Below are 14,857 nucleotides of genomic sequence, written 5' to 3'. Positions count from 1 at the left end.
CTTAAGCAATGCAACAAGGGTGAAGATTTCCACAGGCTCTTTTTTGGGTTTCACATCCTTTAGCCGAATGGTTCGAAGGACGACGACGGTAAATAGAGAGTGTTGTTTGGGGTAAGGTGGTTTCACCTGTGTTTTCTCGTTTTAATAGTAACAGGGAGGCTAAAATGGGTTGTAAGCGTTCTTTTAAAGGCCACAGATGTACACTTTTCAGCCCGGAGCTGAACCCTTGGGCTGGATGGTTCCAAGTTTGGGGTAAATAGTGAGTGTCCTTAACCATGAGAATAAAGCTTCTGTTGACCGTTCTTCATCTGTCGGGTGAATCCAATGACGGATCAACTCGTAGGACAACTACATGAAGTGCATGCGAGAAAGGTTTGTTTTCTGAGCACCGAGAAGGTATTCTAAAGAAAGAAAGTAAATTGTGTGCGTGTTTGAATTCAGTTGCTTTGACCAGTGTTTTGTCTGGAGCGTTTAACAAATAATGTTTGCAACTTGCTAGTGAATGTGAATTTTACATATTTAAGCTGTTCATAAATCTACAATTCTTTAAAGAAGAGTTCTCGGTCAAAAACAGTATCAATTTTTTTTAACTTCCTGTGATTAAGAAGGTGCATAATCCTTCAGGAGGTTCTATATTAAAATAATTTTTTTTGAAAATACAAATGAAAGTTGTAATGGAGTTAAAGTTCAGAAATACTCATGAAATATTCGGATATCAGTCGGCAAAAAACGAAAGCCCCGACTTCATATTCGGGAAAACTTAGACCGGCAAAAGCTCTCATCCTTGCACATCAGCACAGCTCATTCCTCTTTCTAACAACTGATGAGAAGTTTGGGGAATTGATCGATTTTAAATATACGCTGTATATCCAATCAAGACGGTACAGAGACGTTTGCCCTCGAATGTCGACTCGACGGGCTTACATTCTGCAACAAAGTACCCTTGAACTAATTGTCAAGTAGCTGTGTAGTTTCTTAAAAGTCTTCGCAATAAAGACGGTACATAATCCTTAAAGAGATTTTATTTAAGATAATTTCCCTTTAAAAATATCTGTTACTGTTGTCATAGAACTGTCGTTTAGAAATACTCTTGAAATATTCGGAGAGTAGTCGAAAACTGAGAACCCCGACTTCAGAATCACGAATACTTAAACCTGCAAAAACTGACTCTGGCATATCAGTAAAATTCGTGGCCTGTTTTTTTTTTCCTTTTTGAGGAAATTGAGCTTCAATGCACGGCGTTAACCGCCCCCAAACAGGACAACTATACGGAGGCCTCGAATGTCAAGACTTAGCGTGCTTATAACTACATACGGCGACAAGGTACCCTTGAACTTGGATATCACAATTAACACCACAGGGTGATAGCTTCAGTTTTGATAAATAGGGCAGATAGCTATGGAAACTGTCAACGGTTGAAAAGGAAAGTTATGTGTCATTTTTTTTTTAAATAGGCTTCGAACTTTGAACTTTGAATCAGACAATGCGACACCCGATCACATTGTCTATAAAAAGTTTCCAGATCATCCTAGATCGTGTATCTCGAAGACTGTTTAGAATCTGCTAAGAAAATAATGCAAAGGTGCTCTGTTGGTCGGCCAAACATGAACATCAGTCTTCTTCTACTCGGTATGTAAACATTAAACTGAGTGATTAGTTGAAGACATGCGGGCGAAAGTAGCGGGTAGGAGACAGTTCACAGGACGTTTCCGCTTCCGAACCGGAGACGTATTACCAAATATAGCGGATTAGGATAGTTTTGTTTAAAGATTTGTTGATATACTCAATTGTTAGGACCCCTGGAATGTTTATATTCAGTTAGTGAACATGTCGCTGTCCCAATTCTGCCCTAAGATCTGCACGCCCCTGTTCTCTTATCAGTACAAAAGTTCTTTATTCTATCAAAATCTAGGGAAAGATGGGTTAAGCTTACGTAGCTGAAGGTTTTGTGTGCGCTTTAGGCCATTAAACAATGAGGCAGTTGTGAGAGCATGCAGTAAGGTCGCGAGAGCCTCGGAAGGTTCCGTTGCTCGTCTCTTCGGCTCCCCCGAAGTTGTTTTGATCTAGTGCCAAGAGAATCAAATATTTTTGTGTTCTAGGGTTGGTTGAGGAGCATTTAGCTTACAGCCGGTAGGTCTGATAGAGCGTTGGATTGCTATCAGTGCTATTCGAAATAAAATTCTTAATTTGGCTTACGAAACGAAAAGTCACACTCTGAGCAAACTTCTACAATGGCGTAGAGCTAGAACAATCTTAGCTTCAGTGCGTCGCGTCAATCAGGTGCTATTGTCAGAAATCTTGTCGTCAGCACAAGATTGAAATATGATTCCTTAGATACCACTCTTTCTCCGTTCATAGGGCTGGCAAGTGTTGCACTTCTCGCTGAAGGTAAGTTAAGTAGAGTCTTACCTATGTTTAGATGGCTTTTGACATGGCAACATTCCCAACGATACGCGAGCTAAGGCCCTGGGAGTGGCAGACTTTGGCTGTGTTGTCGTTACTCTTGATCAAAATTTCCTACCGCCAATCTAATAACCTTCTCTCCTTGATTAAGAAGGTAAACCGGTGGGAATAAAAATGTAAATATTTCGTTTGAATTTTGTATCTCTGAAATATAAATAGAATTAATTTACTAGTGGTGAATTGATGGTGAGTTATTTCCTTCCCTATTTGCGTGTTGGATGAGTCCTTTGCTGCGATGGTTCGATGGACGACTTCATTGAACGATGCGTGTTGTTTTAAACAACGCCAGACGGTGGAGGTCATTTACTCGAGCATACTTTTGTGTTGGTAGAACTATTTGCCTGAACTGAGCGATGGCCGGCTGCTTTTAATTGTGAGTTTTGTTGTAAGCATTGAGTGGGAACTGTGTTCACTTTAATTTGCATTCCGTTGGATGAATCCTCCGGTAGTATGGTTTGATGGACGATGTCGGTGAATTGAGAGTGCTGTCTTAAGCAATGCAACGAGAGTGAAGATCTTTCACAAGCTTTTTTTTGGGGTTTCAAATCCTTTAGCCGAATGGTTCGAAGGACGACGACGGTTAAGGTGTTAATAGTTACAGGGAGGCTAGATTGGGTTGTAAGCGTTCTTTTAAAGGCCGCAGATGTACACTTTTCAGCCCGGGGCTGAACCCTTAGGCTGGATGGTTCCAAGTTTAGGGTGAATAGTGAATGTCCTTAATCGTGAGAATAAAGCTTCTGTTAACCGTTCTTCATCAGTCGGGTGAATTCAATGATGGATCAACTCGTAGGTCAACTACATGAAGTGTGTGAAAGAGTTTTTTTTCTGAGCACTGAGAGGGTATTCGGAAGAAAAAAGTAAATTGTGTGCGTGTTTGAATTTGCTTTGACCAGTGTTTTACTTGTTTTGTCGGGAGCGTTTTACAAAGAATGTTTGCGACTTGCTAGTGAATGTGAATTTTACATATTTAAGTTGTTCATAAATCTACAATTCTTTAAAGAAGAGTTCTCGGTCAAAAACAGTATCAATTTTTTTAACTTCTTGTGATTGAAAAGGTGCATAATCGTTCAAGAGGTTCTATATTAAGACAATTCTCTCTGTAAATACAAATAAAAGTTGTGATGGAGTTGAAGTTCGGAGATACTAATAAAATATTTGGAAAGCAGTCGAAAAACGAAAGCCCCGACTTCAAAGTCGGAAAAACTTAGACCGGCAAAAGCTCTCATCCTTGTAGTACGGCTCATTCTTCTTTTTAACAACTGATGAGAAGTTTGGGTTAATTAATCGGCTTTTAAATATAGGTTAACTACCGCATCTATCAGGACGGTACAGAGACCTTTGCCCTCGAATGTCAATACTCGACGGGCTTACATTCTGCGACAAAGTACCCTTGAACTAATTGTCAAGTAGCTGTGTAGTTTCTTAAAAGTCTTCGCAATAAAGACGGTACATAATCCTTAAAGAGATTTTATTTAAGATAATTTCCCTTTAAAAATATCTGTTACTGTTGTCATGGAAGTGTCGTCTAGAAATACTCTTGAAATATTCGGAAAGCAGTCGAAAACTACGGAGAACCCAGACTTCAGAATCAGGAAGACTTAGACCTGCAAAAGCTCTGAGTCTTGTATATCAGTAAAATTCGTAGCCTGTTTTTTACTTTTTGAGGAAATTGAACAGACATGCACGGCGTTAACCGCCCCCAAACAAGACTATTCGGAGACATTGGGCTTCGAATGTCAAGACTTGGCTGGCGCACATGCTGCGACGGGGCGCCCTTGAACTTGGATATCACAATTAACACCTCAGGGTGTTAGCTTCAGTTTCGATAAATAGGGCAGATAGCTATGGAAAATGTCAACGGTTAAAAAGAAAAGTTATGTGTCAGTTTTTTTTTAAATCGACTTCGAACTTTGAACTTTGAATCAGACGATGCGACATCCGACACATCATGTATAAAACGTTTCCAGATCATTCTAGACCGTGTATCTCGAAGATTGTTCAGAATCTGCAAAGAAAACAATGCAAAGGTGCTCTGTTGGTCGGACATACGTGAACACCAGTCTTCTTCTACTCGGTATGTAAATATTAAAATGGAGCGGATTAGGGGAGTTTTACTTAACGATTTGTTGATATACTCTATTGTTAGAACGCCTGGAATGTTTATATTCAGTTAGTGAACATGTCGCTGTCCCAATTCTGCCCCAAGATCTGCACGCCCTTGTTCTCTTATCAGTAAAACAATTCTTTATTCTATCAAAATTAGCTGGAGGTTTTGTGTGCGCTTTGTGCCATTAAACAAGGAGGCAGCTGTGAGAGCATGCTGCAAAGTCGCGTGAGCTTCGGAAATTCCGTTGCTCGTCTCTTCGGCTCCCCGACGTTATTTGGATCTAGTGCCAAGCGAATCAAATATTTTCCTGTTTTAGGGTTGGTTGAAGAGCGTTTAGTGTACAGTCGGTAGCTCTGATAGAACGTAGGATTGCTATCAGTGCTAGTCGAAATAAAATTCTTACTGTAGCTTACGAAACAAAAAGTCACATTCTGAGCAAACTTCTACAACGGCGTAGAGATATAACAATCATAACTTCAGTGTGTCGCGTCAATCAGGTGCGATTGTCAGAAATCTTGTCATCAGCACAGGATTGAAATGTGATTCCTAAGATACCACTCTTTCTCCGTTCATAGGGCTGGCAAGTGTTGCACTTCTCGTTGAAGGTAAGTTAAGTCGAGTCTTACCTATGTTTAGATATCGTTGGGAATGTTGCCATGTTAAAAGCCACGCTAGCTAAGGCTCTGGGAGTGGCAAGATTTGGCTGTGTTGTCGCTACTCATGATCAAAATGTTCTGCCGCCAATCTAACAACCCCCTCTCCTTGACTGAGAAGGTAAACCGGCGGGATTAAAAATGTAAATATTTCGTTTAAATTTTGTATTTTTGAAATATAAATCGAACGAATTTACTTGAGGAATGAGCTTTCTGTTGAGCTGGATCGAAAGGACGATCATGATCAGTGAACTGTGAACGTGTTCTTTTGAGCATCGAGGGTTAAGCTTTTCATCGGCGTTTACTTGTTGAATGAATAATTTGGTGAGATGACTCGGTGGATGACTGTGCTAGATTATGACAGTATTACTTTTAGTTCTTAAGGTAACATTTTTGAATCTGTATCTTCCTTTGGGATGAAACCTTTAGCAGGTTGGTTTGAAAAACGACTGCGGTTAGCTGTCGATGTTATTTTGAGCCCTGAGAGTGAAGTGGGTTCACTTTTGTTTTTGCGAGGGATGGATCCTTCGGTGTTATGGATGGATAACTTGAATAACTTGTGAGCGTCGTTTTGAACGACGAGGATGAAGATTTTTCACTTTCGTGTTGGTTGAATCCTTCGGTTAAAAGGTTCGAAGGACGTGTTCAGTTAATTGTGAGAGTTCTTTTGAGCACTAGCAGTGAGCTGTTTTGATTATTGTTTCGTGTGGGTTGAATCCTTCGGTTTGAGGGTTCAGTGGGCGACTTCATGGAATTGTGCGTGTTGTTCAGTAAACTACGAGGGCCTTTCACTTGTGTATGCTTTTGTGTTGGTTTAACCCTTGAGCTAAATGGTTTAAAGGACTACTGCAGTTGATTTTGTAGGCATCGAAGGTGCAATTTTTTCTTCCTTGTTTGTCAGAGTGATGAATCATGTGTTGGGATGGTTTGAAGGACAACTTCATTGGATTGTGGATGTTGATTTAAAAAACGGGGATAAAGAATTTTTATTCAGTCCTGTTGGTTGAACCTTTTTACTGAATTGTTCGTAGGATGACTGCGGTTATAATTTTGGTAGTTCTTGTCAGCACTGAGGGTGAAGTATTTTCACCTTGTATTTAGGATAAATCCTCTGGTAATATGGTTCGATGGACAACCTCAGCGAATTACGAGTGTCATTTTGAGCAACGAGAGTGAATATTTTTCACTTGCACTTTCTCTTGGGTTTCAAATCCTTGAGCCAAATGGTTTGAAAGACGAAGACAATTGAGCGTGAGAGTTCTCGAAGCGGTTAGGGGCGAATTTTTTTCTCCTTTGCTTTTCCGTAGCAGGATGAATTCTTGAGTGGAATAGCTCATTGAACAGTGTTTTGTCTGGGGCGTTTGACAAATATTTTTTGCGACTTGCTAGTGAATTTGAATTTTACATATTTAAGTTGTTCTTAGAGAGGAGAAGTTCTAGGTAGAAAACACCATCTTTCAGCTCCATTTCCTATTCTGTTGATGTCAGTTAGTGGCAAAAGTTGTTGGAAATCCCAGTATAGCAACACTAGTCACTCGCGTAGTTTTCTTTTCCTATCTTTATTCTAGTCGTTACACGCTTCGTATCGCGTCGATCTTAGCCTATATCTTTTTTCAAAACCACAATCCTAAAGACCACCCTTGGTTTTGCGTTGCGAGGTTACACGGCTGACGTCACTTTTCCGACACCCTCCCCCCATTTGTCTCGGAGAGCAAATGTCTGTCGAGAAATGAACCTTATCGCTTAGATTTTATGAACGAATCTATCATCTAGAATTTTCAATCGATTTCCTAATCACACTAATCATTGATCAATCAGTAGCCATAGTGGCAGATGTTCAGTTCATAAGTAGAATGTTCAAGCATCCGATCCGCTGTTGTCATCCAATCTGTTTCGGTTTGGTTCAAAGTTCAACCCCCTTCCTCATCGTGAGCAAGATCCTCCATACGTAATCTTGCTGCGACGGCTGCATCACGGGAAGGCCTGAACGCTGGCGCTTCAATGCGCAACTCGGTCGTTGGAGGTCTGTCGCCGTCTCCCGGTCGATCACATGACAGTTCTAACGGATACAGCTGCTGTACTGCTCGCTCTAGATGTGAGGTCCCTGTGCGCAACTTTGCTCCCCGGACAACACCGTCACGCCCTTTGATTAGTTCCGTGACGATCCCGACCTTCCATTTCCCGCGATTCTTGTCGTCCGACTTGATCAGCACGACCTCGCCCACAATAGGATTTTCGGGCTTTCCAGGATTCTTTAGACGATGGCGTTCGCGCAGCCCCTTTAAGTACTCCCCCGTCCATCGCTTCCAGACGGCCTCCTTGCATCGTCTGAGATACTTTGCTCGCTTGCGTAATTCACCGTCTTCTATGCAGTGCGGTTCCAACTCGAGTAGTGCATTTGGTTGACCAAACAACAAGGAGTGGGGGGTCAAGATCGGTAGCTGCACATCGTCCTCCACGTAACTTAAAGGTCGGTTGTTGACTGCAACCTCTACGTCTAGTATAACCTCCTCTAACTCGGTCCACGTTAGGAACCCGTTTCCAATGGTCTTCTGTAGACTTCTCTTCACCAATCCAACCATTCTCTCGAACTGCCCTCCCCACCAGGGCGCTCTGCTCAGGTTGAATTGCCACTTGATTTCTTGACGGGAGAGGAATTCGTTGAGGCGTTCGTCAGTCATCACTTGTTTCAGCCACTTAGCTGCTGCCACGAAGGTACTCCCGTTGTCTGAGTAAATCTTTTCTGGCCGCCCACGTCGGGCGATAAACCGTTTCAGGCATCGAAGGAATTCTCCCGTTTCTAGGCTGGGTAGTAGCTCAAGGTAAATACCTCTGGTCAGGCTACAGGCGTAAAGCGTTATGTAAGCTTTGCCTTCATGATTCCTCCCCTTTCTATACTTCAGTGGTCCGGCGAAATCCACTCCGACTACTTGGAACGCATTTTCTCCTTCGGTACGATCCCTTGGTAGCTGTCCTGGTGGCGGAACCGCAAACGCTGTGGCGCGGAACCGCTTGCAGCCGTTACAAGCTTTAACGACTCTTTTTGCAAGGCGACGCAACCTGGGAACCCAGTACCTTTCACGAATCTTTGCCATTGTGAGGCTCACTCCCCCGTGGAGTGTCCTGATATGTGCGTCTGCCACCATCTTCTCCGTGAACGGATGAGACTCAGGCAAGTAAATGGGATAGTCTCCCTGAATCCGCCCTCGGCATTCCAGTAACCCGTCTGCGTTTTCTTGTAGGTTCAGCTGAACACGATGATCTTCGAACCGCTCGTCTCTCTTGAATTTCACCTGTGTTCGCTTTAGCCACAGGTGTCGCTGCATCTCGATCTCCTCTGTCGTGAGTGGTCCCTTAGATCTTCTCGTCTTTTCGCTCCGTAGGTTATGTATGAATCGAGTCACCCACGCACAAACCCTTAGGGTTTTCCATAAGTTGAACTTGATCAGCAAGGCGTCTAGGATGTCTGTCTTAGCTTGTGCTACAGCGAATACGTCCCGTATCACTTTTGCTTCCGCCTGACTGTCTGGTGTGGCCGTTGTCTTAATACCGGCTGGCCATCGCTCTCGGTCTAGTAGCCACTCAGGCCCTCTCCACCATAGCTCTTCATTTTCCACGCTTCCGCTCCGACTGCCAAGGTCAGCTGGGTTGTCCTTTGTACCCACATGACGCCAGTTTACTTCTGGGTGTTGCTGGATTTTCTGCACTCGATTGCTTACGAACTGCTTGTAACTCCCTGCTCCCTTGATCCAATGTAACGCAACGCTGCTGTCCAACCAGCAAACCATATTTCCAACTGGGAAACCCTCTAATGCTTCCTTAACGTTCAAAATGAGATTGGTCGCCATGTGACCGGAGACCAACTCGAGGCGGGGGATGGTGAGGCCTTGCTTCGCCAGTCTAGCTTTGGCTGCTATCAGCCCAACACTATCACCGGATGGTTGAGATATGACACCGTACACTGCCGCAGAAACGCCTTGTCCGCTTGCGTCGCCGAAACAATGTAGCTCAATGTTGCTGATCTCTTCAAAGTGTTGAGGTATGGCTCTGGGTACGGAAATGCTCACTGGTAGCTGTGCTTCCCATCTTGACCACTTGGTTCCCAGTTGACCAGGAAGTTGAGCATCCCATCCGACTTTCAAATCGCATGCGTCTCGGTACAGTAGTTTTCCACTCAATGTCATAGGCGCTGCGAGCCCTAACGGGTCATACACTCTTGCTATCTTCGCTAGTATCCCTCTCTTTGTCACTTGGGTGCGGTCAGTTGGGAAATTTATTTCAATGGCATCTTGTCGCTTGTTCCATGGAAGCCCGAGAATAGATCCCCCTCCTTCTTGAGGTGCACCCAACTGTTCTTTCGCGAATGTAGTATCTTCGCTAAGAGGATCACCAGGGGACTCCACTGCCGGAACATTTGAATGCCACTTGTGCAGCTTGAATGAGGCTTGGTTAAAGACATGGGTAACGCCTGCTTTGACTTCAAGGGCAGCTTTTACGGTGGGTCCCCCGCTGATAAGGTCATCGACGTATAGACTCTTCTCTATTTCCCTCACCAGGTCCGGATTCTCGGTACGACAGGCTTCCAGGTGTTGTTTGATAACTCCCCCAAGAAGAAAGGGCGATGGGGCCAAACCAAACAGAGCTCTCGTGAATCTCAGTGTTTCCACTCGCCTGGATTGCAAGTCCGTGATCCAGTGGAATCTCATGGCATCCCTGTCTTCTTCCCGTATTCGTACTTGTAAGAACGCTTGCTTGATATCACCTGTTAACGCGACTGGGTGGAAACGTGCACGGACAAGAACAGCCCAAAGCTTGTTCTGCAACGGAGGTCCCGCGTGAAGGCACTCGTTGAGAGAAGGAGCCTTCTCTGAAGCTCGGGCAGAGGCGTCGTACACGATTCGAAGTTTGGTACTCTCTGCAGCTTCTCTCACCACTGCTTTATGTGGAATATAGAACTCCTTTCCCACTGGTGGGCCTGACACTCGCTCCACTATTCCTTCGTTAAGCTGGTCTTTAATTATGGCGTCATACTTCTGGAGTATTCCGTTCTTCTCCAGTTTCCGAATGGTACTTTCCAATCGCTTCAAGCTTCCCGCTCTGTGGTTGGGCAGTGGAGGGTGGTTTCCCCTCCAGGGTAGCCCCGTCTCGTACCATCCCTCTGGCCCTCGTGTTAATTGTTCCTTGAATTCTTCATAAACATCTGCTTGATCTCCGCCTGGTGTGTCACGCAATCCTAGAACATCTAATTTGCATAGTTGTTCGTAATCTGCCGCTGTCGTCTGGGTCAAGAACATATTAGAGAGGTCAACTTCTTTACCTGGTGACATAATTGTCCATCCGAACTTTGTTAGCTCTGCAACAGGTTCGCCGGGACGTCCGATCTTTGGTATGGTTTCTGTCTTTATTTTCGCGTACTCGCTTGCACCCAGGATAATGTGGACTGGTAGCTCAGGCTTCTCGTCTCTGTCGTCCATGTATACCCCATCCAAGTAGGGATATTTCTCCAGTATCCCAGCATATCCTGGGTTGTCAAGTGATAGCAATGTACTACGGTCCACTCTGGTGACGTCCGTTTCCAATCGAAATTTTCCATCAAGGCTGCCAATCGTCACGCTATGAACTCCGATGACCTTGTTTGTTGACCCAAGCATCATCTCTATGCGCTTGAATTCTTCTCGTAGCGGTTTGTTTCCCAGGTGTTCAAGGATAGCTGACGACGCGTATGAGCTGCCGGCCCCAGTGTCTAGGAGTGCGCGGCATTTGATTCCATTTACTTCCACGACAACAACGGGATACACGACTCTCTCTGTTCCTTTGTTTTGTGCCGTCATAAATCTTCCCCTCGTTGTGTGACCGCTTGGTGGGCGATCACATATTGACGTGTGATGTCGGCGTTGACAGTTATGACACCCGCGGCTTCTACAGCTGTCTGCTCTGTGTTTGTCACTTGTACAATTAAAACACAACTGTTTTTGGCTCAAAATTCGTTTGCGGTCTCCGACCGCGACAACTTTGGTGCAATTAGCGGATGTGTGGTTCGTGTCATCGCAATAGACGCATCCGCGCATCTGTCCTCCATTTGCTTGTTGTTGGACCTGATAAGACCTTCCGCGTGGCGGCGGAACACGGGCATTCCAGTCGTTGCGATCATTCTTCCTCTTGGACACACTCCCACCATCGCTTTCTTCTCCTTCTGAATTTATGTCTCTCCAACCTTTAATTGCCTGAATCAGTTTAGCGAAATCCCAGTCTCGCCAATCTTCGTGTCCCCGGACTAAGTCTCCCTTTATTCCTTTCAGTTTGTCTAACACCGCCCTCACATTTCCGGAGACTTCACGTAACTTCCCGAGCGTCTCTAAGCTTTGTACATTGAACAGAAGCCTTTTGTAAAACTCATTAATTTCTTTTGGACTGGCGCTTGTGATGGTAGGCAAACCCATGATGTTGTTTACATATGCATTTACAATTTCTGACGTTTTCCCGTACTCCGATTTTACGATGGCCTTCGCCCTTTCGTACCCCTCAAGATTGAACGGGAGTCCATCTATGTCCGCTCGTACCTTTGTAACAAGGAGTTCCTTTAGATAAGCGAACTTTGTCACTGCTGACAGATCCGTCGCGTCTATTTCCGCGGAAAATTTATTCCAAAAAGAGAGCCATTGTTCGAAGGACCCATCAAACTTCGTTATTGATAGCTTTGGCAACTTTGCGTGCATTCCGGTATCGCCTGATAACCCTTTCCCTTTTTTGCTACCTAATTCTTCTGATTTTTTTTCGTAATCAAGCTTCATTTCCCATTGTGCTTTTTCAAACGCGAGTTGCTCCTCTCTCTCCTTCGCGATTGTCGCTTTCTCGCTTTCTTTTTCGGCCATTTGCGATTTTTTCTTCACCTCCCCCAAACACTTCCCAAGGTATTCGATCTCCGCGTCTACACCCTCAATAACTTTGTCTATTTCATTGCTCCATGCACATACCTCGTCCATTTGCTCACCCTTTGCAATCTTCTTCTCTTCGATCTTTAATTTGACCTCGTCCGCTTCTTTTGCTAAACACACCAACCCGTCACGGTGTCTCCCAATAGTTGTCGCGTTTGCCTTGTCCACAATGCCCTTTCCCTTTTCTTGCTTGTACGCCAAAAGCTTGAGTTTTGCGTCCAAATTCTTCTGAAGTGCCTCCAGTTCCATGTCTCGATCTCAGTCCCGTCGGAGGTGCCAGTTAGTGTTGGAAATCCCAGTATAGCAACACTAGTCACTCGCGTAGTTTTCTTTTCCTATCTTTATTCTAGTCGTTACACGCTTCGTATCGCGTCGATCTTAGCCTATATCTTTTTTCAAAACCACAATCCTAAAGACCACCCTTGGTTTTGCGTTGCGAGGTTACACGGCTGACGTCACTTTTCCGACAAAGTCATCGTGCGATTTTGAACTGGCGAAGGATTCTAGTTGTATCTTTGCTATGATACATTTTGGGAGTTTCAGCTAAATTAAGCAGATGCCCTATCGGCGCAATTTGTACATGTTTATAGTCAATTGAATTAAATCTGGTGCATGGAACAGTTGTCGATGTTTATTGGAAGTCGTTTGATCCTAAAATCGACGATTGGATTCGATTTGCTTGTTGTAACAATAAAATAGTAATTGTAAAGTCATTGAAAGCATTGTACTGACGAGATAAGCCCTCCTTTATTCGTCCTTATGAAATCTCTCCTTTGAACTACGGTCATATAATGCTATCTGAACATTTGCGTACAGGTCACTTAAAGTGTATACTAGATTTCAAAAGTTGCCTTATAAATTTCTTGATATTTTCTTTTAAACTTTAATGGGAGGCTTTATTTTTTGTTAGTAACGATAATTGCTAACATCGATCAAGAAAAATAGCTAAAACTTACCTTTAAATAATTTCTTTTAAAAGTAGGAGATGTTAGGGATACTTAAGTCTAAGGGGACAAAGTGCACGGTTCATTTGACGTCTTGCCGAACGTCCTTTTTTAGCCAATTATTTATTAAAATGTTAGATAAAGATTTCAATAGGCCTGCAAAACGTTGTAAAATTACAAGTTTTGAAATTGTTATCTTTTTCGCTTTTGATATGTGCTCTAAACCTATATTTTGCTTAAAAAGGTTGCTCAGAAAGGCAAAACTTGCTCGCAGTTGCTTGAACCGCGAAATGTTGCTCCAAACGCCAAAAGATACTTAAAAGTTGCCAAGCACAATCATGCAGGACAGGCCTAATATCGACTCCTTAAGCGACTTCTCTGAATAGCCATTTTGCGTGATATTGCTTTTACCCTCTGCACCCTAACGTTAATGATCGCATTCTCTTCACTGTTCTCTTCTCATTTTCTATGGCAATGACAAGGAGAACTTGTTTGACAATGAGGAGCTTTTTAAATTAGAAAGAATTTCCTTCATCCTCAAGCCGTTTAAATTTGATTTAAGGGTGATATTGTAAGGGTTTAAAGGTCCTTAGTCTTTGTATTATTTATTTGCAGGCGAAAAGAGTGATACACCACCTACTATGCGAAGGAACAGTTTGAACCCAGGTCTCCATCCGTCTAGGGCTACAGGACCGCCAACAGCACCTACTGTCTCGGCTGCACGAGGACAGGTCACCCTACTCAAACAGATACTTGGGATTGTGATGCCTGTGTCCTTTTTCGTTGGCATTGCGGTTGGAATAATCATTTTAGATTGGAAACGACGCCTTTGTCCTTCAAGAGTGGCGGCGTCTTTTGACAACTCGCCGAGTTCAAACAGTAACGATTTTGAAACTCATCAAGTTACTGAGTCCTCTTGTATCTCTCACCCCCTCTAGGGTTGAGTTGGATGGGAGGGGAGAGTAGAAAACCATTTTACTGTCATTTGCGCGAGAAGTGATGGTCTATTTGAGATGTGATCCAACTTGGATGAAATCGAGACAGCCATAAACAGGATGGACGCTTTTGATCAGATGAAGAAGAAGAAGAAGGAGGAGGAAGAGGAGAAGAGGACGATAGAAGAAAATTAATTTAATTAAAAGTTCATATAATAATATGTGACCTTTTGTATCGTATCACATATTGATGGACTTAAAACTAAACTTATAACTATATTCACAAAGGAGCTTACACGTGTTTTAAAGCTGTTTCGTTAAACAAGGAGTTTGAATCTTGTTTATTAAATCGGCTTTCTTACATTGACTTTAAGGAGAACTGTGATCAAGCAGTTGTAGGAATGCATACAGAATATTGCCGATTTTAATCAACGCACTTTCCCGGCAAAAGAAAATGTTTATTTTCTCACGACAAGGTAAAACGCAAAAATTTTCAACGTCGACTAATAGAGTCTGCATGTGAACCAAGAATCTATTTCAGCCGAGCTCATTCGGGTCTTTAACAAGAAACGACGAACAGTACTCCCAATAGTCAAAATGTTAGTCCTGCTGATTATTTCAATAAATTCATCGTCTTGTCTCCTCTCTTGTTTCACGCGATATGTGTGTCGATAATAAATAAATTGGTGTCGCAAGTATTTTTCTTTACCTAGTTGTCGAAAAAGTTCAGATTGGGAAAATTGGACAAGAGACAGAAGTGAGAGCGAAAAAGCAAACGCAGCGCGGGTCACCAAGTTTGCGCATGAAAATTTAAAGTAAC

The 14,857-nt window shown here is 43.3% G+C and overlaps 2 protein-coding genes across 2 annotated transcripts; one reads left to right on the top strand and one right to left on the bottom strand.

Moving 5' to 3' along the window:
* The first annotated feature begins 1,516 nt into the window (after positions 1–1,516).
* On the top strand, positions 1,517–14,040 carry LOC136283419 (uncharacterized). Its single transcript, XM_066172259.1, has 3 exons — positions 1,517–1,629; positions 2,359–2,388; positions 13,718–14,040. Exons 1-3 carry the CDS (start codon positions 1,575–1,577, stop codon positions 14,038–14,040), a joined length of 408 nt encoding a protein of 135 aa, XP_066028356.1. The 5' UTR covers positions 1,517–1,574.
* Positions 6,742–12,618, bottom strand: LOC131799923 (uncharacterized). Its single transcript, XM_066174074.1, has one exon. The coding sequence runs from the start codon at positions 12,405–12,407 to the stop codon at positions 7,134–7,136; it is 5,274 nt and encodes a 1,757-aa protein (XP_066030171.1). The 5' UTR covers positions 12,408–12,618; the 3' UTR covers positions 6,742–7,133.
* Positions 14,041–14,857: the final 817 nt, after the last annotated feature.

Source organism: Pocillopora verrucosa, chromosome 1, assembly GCF_036669915.1.
Source record: "Pocillopora verrucosa isolate sample1 chromosome 1, ASM3666991v2, whole genome shotgun sequence".
Classification (NCBI taxonomy): domain Eukaryota; kingdom Metazoa; phylum Cnidaria; class Anthozoa; order Scleractinia; family Pocilloporidae; genus Pocillopora; species Pocillopora verrucosa.
This window is presented reverse-complemented; position numbering and strand designations above follow the sequence as displayed.